This window comes from Oncorhynchus gorbuscha, linkage group LG02 (assembly GCF_021184085.1).
Source record: "Oncorhynchus gorbuscha isolate QuinsamMale2020 ecotype Even-year linkage group LG02, OgorEven_v1.0, whole genome shotgun sequence".
Taxonomy (NCBI): domain Eukaryota; kingdom Metazoa; phylum Chordata; class Actinopteri; order Salmoniformes; family Salmonidae; genus Oncorhynchus; species Oncorhynchus gorbuscha.
The window spans coordinates 20,558,762-20,567,483 of NC_060174.1; the positions used below are offsets into that span (position 1 = coordinate 20,558,762).

The 8,722-nt window shown below is 38.4% G+C and overlaps 1 protein-coding gene across 2 annotated transcripts; it reads left to right on the forward strand.

Annotated features, from left to right (window-relative positions):
* Positions 1 to 3,637: 3,637 nt before the first annotated feature.
* Positions 3,638 to 8,615, forward strand: LOC123991653 (cystinosin-like). 2 transcript variants are annotated; one of them, XM_046293300.1, is made up of 11 exons: positions 3,638 to 3,708; positions 3,919 to 4,005; positions 5,437 to 5,515; positions 5,631 to 5,718; positions 5,914 to 6,017; positions 6,138 to 6,275; positions 6,384 to 6,483; positions 6,683 to 6,802; positions 7,037 to 7,207; positions 7,348 to 7,465; positions 8,043 to 8,615. In XM_046293300.1, exons 2-11 carry the CDS (start codon positions 3,945 to 3,947, stop codon positions 8,183 to 8,185), a joined length of 1,122 nt encoding a protein of 373 aa, XP_046149256.1. In that variant the 5' UTR covers positions 3,638 to 3,708; positions 3,919 to 3,944; the 3' UTR covers positions 8,186 to 8,615. The 2 variants fall into 2 exon arrangements, with proteins under 2 accessions (XP_046149256.1, XP_046149265.1); XM_046293309.1 differs by having other exon boundaries at positions 3,682 to 3,823.
* The last annotated feature ends 107 nt before the right edge of the window (positions 8,616 to 8,722 follow it).

Here is an 8,722-nt window from a genome sequence, read left to right on the forward strand (position 1 = left end):
TTGTTAGGTATTACTGCAGGGTAACCTAGTGGTTAGAGCGTTGGACTACTAACCAGAAGGTTGCAAGTTCAAATCCCTGAGCTGACAAGGTACAAATCTGTCATTCTGCCCCTGAACAGGCAGTTAACCCACTGTTCCTAGGCTGTCATTGAAAATAAGAATTTGTTCTTAACTGACCTGCTTGGTAAAATAAAAATTATGTGATAACATCTACAAAATATCTGTACTCAACCATCATTTTTATTTGTTATGTTATTATGTTCTTCAGGAGGGCTTCCATTTCCCTGAGGCCCTTCATTGCTATTGGAGAAGGATCTAAGGTCCAAGGAGCCAGGCCAGCAATCAGTGCACAGGAACATAGTTTATTTTAGTCATTTATTAACTGTAAAAATCAACTACATCCTTAGAATTAAGAAAATGTGGACCACACGCAGAGTCCTTAATATCTTTTGTATAACAGCAATGAAAACACCGTCTGGAAACCCACTGTCTGGAAACCCACTGTCTGGAAACCCACTGTCTGCAAACCCACTGTCTGCAAACCCACTGTCTGGAAACCCACTGTCTGGAAACCCACTGTCTGCAAACCCACTGTCTGGAAACCCACTGTCTGCAAACCCACTGTCTGGAAACCCACTGTCTGCAAACTCACTGTCTGGAAACCCACTGTCTGCAAACCCACTGTCTGGAAACCCACTGTCTGCAAACCCACTGTCTGGAAACCCACTGTCTGCAAACCCACTGTCTGGAAACCCACTGTCTGCAAACCCACTGTCTGGAAACCCACTGTCTGCAAACCCACTGTCTGGAAACCCACTGTCTGCAAACCCACTGTCTGGAAACCCACTGTCTGCAAACCCACTGTCTGGAAACCAACTGTCTGGAAACCTACTGTCTGCAAACCCACTGTCTGCAAACCCACTGTCTGCAAACCCACTGTCTGGAAACCCACTGTCTGCAAACCCACTGTCTGGAAACCCACTGTCTGCAAACCCACTGTCTGCAATTGATTGAATATCAGCCTGTGAGTTTATGTAAGATTCAATACCTGGTTTTGACACAAGCAATTATGTTAAAAGTAGCATCCATTATTGTTGAAGCTATAAGAGGACGGGCTAATTTTAATTGCTGGAATAGAATAAATGGAATGGAATCAAACATGTGGTTTCCATATGTTTTATGTGTTTGATACCATTCCATTAATTATATTCCAGCCAATACAATGAGCCCACCAGCCTCCTCTGATTTAACAATACACAAGGACTGATAATATTTAGGATGTCTTGGGTGGCAGTTTTTTTGTTGTGTTGGTCATTGCTTAGGAAGATTCATTTGCTAGGTACTTGCATAATGTTCTGAAATGTAAATGTCACATCAGTCTGAATTTAAATGATTGCACCCTTTTAGTTTTGAGACCATTTTCCTTGTAAAAAGAAAACTCTTGCTATACTAGCCACTATGTGACATATCAGATTTGTATAGCATCCCCAAAGTCAATTGGGCAGTTGGGAAAATACTTGTACCTCCCATTTTGCTATTGAGACCAGATGGTATCAGTCAACATAATACTGAGTGTAAATATCTTCAAATCAACTTGAAAATGTGACTTACTTTGATACTTGTAAGATCTAATTCTCCCAGGCTTTTTATCTACTTATCCTCAACTATTTGATTCTATGATCCATTTGCATCCATTGAAAAGTTAACACTTTACATATTTGTCATATGTTGTCATTCAATAATGTTGTTGGCATCCTTTGGCCAAAACATGATGCCCTAATGGCCCTTGAAACTTTAAGAGTTATGCAATATACAAGTATGTAAAATGTGAGAAAAGAGATGCCCATAAATAATTAACTTCCATTTGACATATTACTCAACAATGTCTTATGAAGAACGTTTCCAAAAGCATGGAACATGGTGTATTATTATTTTACCCCATCTCAAACTGGCAGTAACTGGAGGCGTATGAGTTTCTGTTTATTGTGAAACCAAATGTTATGTAAAGAACTACCAAATAAATGATGTTGAAAATGTTGAGATAAAACGTAACGTGATCTTGTTACGCTTTTACAATAAAATATTAAATCGTCTTGACAAAACTAAAGGGGTCACAATCAAGAAAAAAAAGCCTTACAGTCACGATTGATAGAATTCCCTGTAAGATGTACTGTACTTTAGAAGCATACATTCTGTTTCTTCTTTCACTGCAGGATAAGATATATTTAGAAAATTAAGCCGGTATAGGCTACTTTTCACTTACGTGGTTGTGACCATAGAAATAAGAATGACCATGAGTTTATTCTAAACATTTTAAACATGACAGCTGTACACAAAAATAAATGTATTTGTTATATGTCCATTGCTTGGATAAAAAGCCCAACATCATCCTGTGAATGCTGATGAGGACTAGCCTGACAGACACGACTCGTAGCAGGATGACTTCGAGTTAGGTCGAGGAGAGGCCTAGGTTAGAATAATATCCTTATAGCATAGCCTAGTATTTACCTCAACCAGCCGAAAGATGGCGCTATTGCTCCTTTTACGTCGTTTCTCGTTTTATGTCAGACTTTATTAACGTACTCAGCTGGTAATTTACTAGTGTCCCTAGTGGACCGTCTCGTAAATAAAACATCATCCATTCAAGCTGCAAAGGCGTCAGTTTCCTCCCTAACTCGATCTAATGGCTCGTCGGTGGGAAAAAACGGGGGAAATATGTTTACTACTGTCTTAATGAAACAAAAAAAATGCACTATTATCAAGCACACTTGGCTCTTGTAATGATGTTTTCGTCATTTGACCATGCATTTTGCTGACCGTGCGTCTTGGTTGGGTATTTATTTAAATGTTGTCGTTATAAAAAATAATATTATACCGGGTTTCATGACCAATGCTTTCTGTTTTATAGTTATAACAAATGCACTCCACGAATACAATTTATTCAACACTTATATATGTTTTATTTTACACATATAACCAAATAAGAGGTCCCTTGACCAAAACGTGCCCACCCTATGGAAATCAAATGCCCATGCAAACGGTTTCATTCTGGGCGCCTGCTCTGAAGCAAATCAGCAATCTGTTCCCAAGCTAATTTGACCTGTGTTGATTTACAGTTTGCTGGTCCAATCAGAGGCCCTGGTCTGCATTTGAACGCGGCACGTGTATAACTACAATCAGTTAGCAAGTCGGACGTTTCCTAGTTTCGACTAGTAAGTCAACGGTGCCACAAAATGAGTGACAAAACCTGGCCAGATATTTTTAAGTTATAAGTCAAAGTAGAGTCATGAGTCAATGTGCTAGTTGGAACTAGGAATCTCTTAAATGTCTTATTTACTAACTGGTTGTAGTTATAGGCTACAAACGCAGTGTTCAACAATTCAGAAAGTTGCACATTTTCTAGTCCTAGTTCCAAATATTAATGTGAACTCGGCACAAGTCAAAAAGTCACTATATCACAACCGGCCGTGATTGGGAATCCCATAGGGCGGAGCACAATTGGCTCAGCGTCGTCCAGATGAATGTGTTCTTATTAATTGACTTGCCTAGTTAAATAAAGGTTCAATAAAATAAAAAAAAGAAACATCCCACAACATTGAAAGTCTTGAACGCGCCCAAGACAGCGCGTCATACAAGTCAGATGAGCCAAGTCATATGACCTATGCCAGTTAACGGAAGCAGAGGAAAACAAAGCACCACTCAGCTGCGGTAGTGTATAACGTTAATCTGTTGATTTCATGATTAGTTAGTTGAACTAACTATTGTTAAGACGCAGCAATGTAGCAAGCTGATTTACCGTAAATTAATATGGCACATTGCTGTTGTAAGTCTGACTTTATATGGCAGCATATGTTACCTAGCTAATGCAGATCATTTGGTCAGCAGTGCTTCTCATCTGTTCCTCTTTTGCACGTTTAGAGTTCAGCAAGGCCCGTGCCCTGAAGATGGCAGATAATAACTTTCTTTCAGTCTTGGTCATAACACTCTGTACGGTCAGTACATGTGGTGAGTTTGCCCTTGTTCAACCAACAAGCTCTGATTTTAATAGGTGGTAATCTTGCCGCTTTCAAAATAACTGGGAAATCTGGAAAAATCGGTCATCAAACTCGGGAACTCATGCTGCGTAGTTGAACGTTGCAGGTGTATAACTACAACCAGTTATAAACCTGGTTGTAGTTATACATTTCCGAGTCTCCTAGTTCCGACAAGACCTAAGCCCTGTAAAACAACTTAACTCAAGGTCCAATCATGACGTCAGTAATCTTCAAGTCGGAAAGTCGATTTGTAATTCTGATTTGTATGATTGTTCAAATAGATTTTTCCCAGTCGGAGCTAGTTTTTTTCCGAGTTCCTAGTTGTTTTGAACACTGCATGAGGATTCTTTCTACAGTTCCAACCTGGAGATCAGTGACGTAATAATTTGACCTTGTATTTTTCAAAGTTCCCAGTTTTCTTGAAGGCACCATCTGAACCAGTATCTTGGCTTGAGAAGAAGAAAAATAGGTCAAATTCTCCTCTGGCGCCCAGGATCTTGCAATTCAAAATGACATTAACCAGCTCTGCAAACATTATAGTCAAATTGTAATTCTCATGATTGCCGAATAGCTTACAACAGTTGTTAACTTTACCGTGAAATTCTTACTTGCGAGCCCTTCAACAACAATGCAGGGTTAAAAAGTAAGAAAAGATGAGCAAATAACAAAAGGGAAATGGTAATAAAATAACCGTAACAAGGCTATAAAAAGAGTACCGGTACTGAGTCAATATGCAGGGGTACGAGGTAATATGTACATGTATGTAGGTGTAAAAGTCACTAGGCAATCAAGGAAAAGGTCTAAAAACATCAATGATCTTTCGGGATACTGTGCTGCTGGATCAGCTAGCCTGTGAGTGGCAGTAATGAGTGAATTTATTGGAGGTGCTGAAGGTGTATTTAGCGCATGCGCACTTGGTCAAAAACCATTTTTATTTATGCCTTTTTTGGATGTGCATACTGTGTGTACCGTGTGTAACGGCATTAATGGCTATAGTTGTTCTGCGAAACTCAATATTTTGGTGAGTATTATGATGTTTGCAAAACCTGTTAATGGGACTTTTGCCGCATTCAAAACAACTGGGAACTTGGAATTCTACAACCTCAAGACAACTTGGAAGTGGGAAAAATCGTTTTGAACAGTCATTCAACTCGGAATTCCAAGTCGGGAACTCTGGCCTCTTTCTAGAGCGCCAACCTGAAGATCACTGATGTCATGATTTGACCGTTTTTTAAACAAATTCCCAGTTGTCTTGAAAGCACCATCAGTATTGAAGGACCCTGGTCGTCAGAGGAGATCTAGTCATATTCATCGTCTCCTCAAGCCCAAGTACTGTTTTAGGAATAATACATTTTGCTAAACAGCCCTATCTGAAAACTGCAATATCATATTCCTTCAACAGATGGGAGTGTATCCCTGTTTGCTCCAGCCACTGTAAATCTGGAGGTCAAAGGTTCAGCCAATATCACCATAATACCTAGGTAACCTTTCTTATATCTGGGCATCTATTGCCAGTTTGTATCAGTATTCTATGCATGTCTATTTGTTGTGATGTGTTATAATGTTATAATGCAGTGTTTTTATTTATTTTTGCAGCTCTCCTCTTAATGTGTCCGCACTTATTTCTTTTAACTTCACTGACTCCTCTGCAAATGTTACCTCGATACTTCAACTGCCTCAGCAGGTATGCTTTTTATACCACTCAAACTCACTGAAAAGTACGACCAAAACACCATGTAATTGATTATTAATGCAATCTGAGATCTGAATCTATCATATTTCAATTAACTACAGTAGCCAGTGTGTAAAACATCAATACTCTGTTGTAGGCATAACTGTTTTATATATTATTTATATGTGCTGTATTTCTGATTTCCAGGTACAATTGCCTGCAAATGCCATATTAGGCACATTTGAGGTTCGTGCAGAGCATGTGGGTCAGGTGACCGCCTATTTATACAGTAACAACAATGACATTGCAAGGTGAGTTGTTCTCAGTTTCTGTCTTTTAGTGAATTTCAACTCTATGAGAATTTCCCACGTTACATTTCAGACAGATTTTAAGCCAACACAATGTACTAAGAGTCTCTTTATGTTTTCCAGCTTTAAGACCAGAATCCGTTTCTTGGTCATTAGAAGCAACATCATCGATATCCTTAACCAATTAATTGGTTGGATTTACTTCCTTGCATGGTCTATCTCATTCTACCCTCAAGTATATGAGAACTGGAGAAGAAAAAGGTAGTGTCTCAAACTGTCATATATTTTTTAAACAATTTAATCTCAGCCTTAAATGATTTAGAGTTAAAGGGCATCTGGATTTGATTTCTGACTTTGTCTATTTGACAGTGTGGTGGGGTTGAACTTTGATTTCCTGGCACTCAACTTGACAGGCTTCATAGCGTACAGTGTCTTCAATGTAGGCCTCTTCTGGGTTCCGTACATGAAGGTAAGAGCTCTGCATGCCCTCACTAACAGTGTAACAAATTAGGACGAATCCTAATTTGAGATCTACACGCACAACTCGGATTTCTGTGTCATTCATGCATTGACACCAATAGGGATTTGTTCAAATATTTTGGTCTTCTATGGACCTATTGACTTGGTTTTTACTCCATATAGTTGTTATATTTAAAATATTTTTTTAGGAAGAGTTTGTGAAGAAAAATCCAAACGGTGTGAACCCAGTGGATGCCAATGATGTGTTTTTTAGTCTCCATGCAGTTGTGCTGACAGTTGTGTATATCTGTCAGTGTGCCATCTACGAGGTGAGTAACAGAAGACTAGTAAAATAACTTCCTAGATGTCCCTCTTTGGTTATAGGCCGGAGACAGATGTTGGCTGGACAAATAATGATCAGCTTATGTTTTGATTGTTGTCAGAAAGATACTGTATGTCTGATCCTTTGAAAGGAAAGCATTGTTGTCAAGGCCTCAAATGAACATTGACAGGTAAACACTTGTTGAAAGTAATGACTGTGTTCCTGTGTGTTTGTGGTAAAGAGAGGAGGGCAGAAGTTGTCCAAGATCGCTATTGGCCTTCTGGTGATTGGATGGACATTTGCCCTTGTCACCCTCTTTGTTGCTGTGGCCAATAAGATCACCTGGCTGGACTATCTCTATTATTTCTCCTACATTAAGTTAGGTGTCACCCTCGTCAAATACATCCCACAGGTATGGATTTCACAATATTTGACTGCATATTGAATGGTTTTACCTTATACACAATTATCATTTGTACAGTAGATATTGTTGCTTTTCGTGATCACCACTACATTGTCTATCATCAATACACTGTCTGTGTGTGTCCTCAGGCCTACATGAACTACCAAAGACAAAGCACGGAAGGGTGGAGCATTGGCAATGTGTTGCTGGACTTCACAGGAGGCAGCTTTAGTCTCATTCAGATGATTCTTCAGTCGTATAACAACAGTAAGGCTGCTCACGCCTACCATAGATCATCAATGTGCAGACACTTCAGTAAAACATAATTAGTCAAAGTGAAAACCACAGTCAAAGGACAGTCCCAACAATTGAAAATGTGTCTTCAATTGCAGTCATTCATTGTTTCTATAGCTTCCATGGGTTTTTCTTAACTTTATTATTATTATTATTATTATTATTTTTTTACAATTATTCCTTTACATTAACATAAGGGACAGTGGCACAATTATGTAGAAGAATTTCCTGTTCATGCCCACCCACGCACAAGCCTGCCCACCAATTCACCATCTCTTTCCCTGTGGTTGGGAGAAGAGCAGACAAATCATAAGAAAAAAAGTAATCAACATAAAGAACAACAACAACAAAACCATAAAGAAAGGGAAAAATAAAATGGTTTAAATAATGGTATTAAACATGTTATAATAGTACATTGAAATAGTGCTACATTTTGATGTTGTTTTTCATATTAGTTCCATCTGTCACACATTCTGCCTTACTACATCACATGGTGAATTATTGAATGGTTTATGTCAGGGTTTCATAGAATGTTTCTATTGTTTCCTAGATGAATGGAAGCTCATCTTTGGCGACCCCACAAAGGCTGGACTTGGTTTGTTATCCATATTCTTCGATGTGGTGTTCATCATTCAGCACTACTGTCTATACCGGCATAAAACACATTACGAGCCTATGGGTGACCAGAAATAGGCTAATAACCTCTCACTCTCTACCTCTGCCAGTGAAACTGGGGCCAAATGACTTCCTATAGGGATTTATTCTATGCAGTGTTCACAGCCATTGAATGAAAAACTATTTCAACACAGGGCCTTTGCTTAAAAAGTTATTTTTTTCTCCAAATGATTGTTTAGGATAATAAGGGATTTCTTTTTGTTCCATAATTTGTGAAGAAATGATTAGTTATGGTTTGATACCACTAAGGGAGGGACTCTGTAATCTTTTTAAAAACTGACTGTATAGGCCTATCACATTTACATCTGTCAAAGCAATAGTTAATTTTATACAATACAATTGTTTATTTTGAAATGTGTTCTTTAATTGAAAGGTAATTTATATTTTGAAATGTAACTAGAATATCATGCTTTATTGTCAAATTAGTAAAATGTTTTCCACGAATTAAGATTAGTGTGATGTTTCATTATGTTTAAACTTCTTTTATGATGGACTACAGAGCACAGCACAAAATTGGCGGTGGGGATCTGTTTTGTTGCACAAACGTGTAAACAT

What these genes read in the sequence shown, in the direction of transcription:
- LOC123991653 (XM_046293300.1), top strand. Translation starts at nt 3,945, where the DNA reads ATGGCAGATAATAACTTTCTTTCAGTCTTGGTCATAACACTCTGTACG. An exon ending in AACAACAATGACATTGCAAG is followed by an intron (nt 6,018 to 6,137) that starts GTGAGTTGTTCT and finishes TATGTTTTCCAG; the next exon opens with CTTTAAGACCAGAATCCGTT. An exon ending in GAGAACTGGAGAAGAAAAAG is followed by an intron (nt 6,276 to 6,383) that starts GTAGTGTCTCAA and finishes TCTATTTGACAG; the next exon opens with TGTGGTGGGGTTGAACTTTG.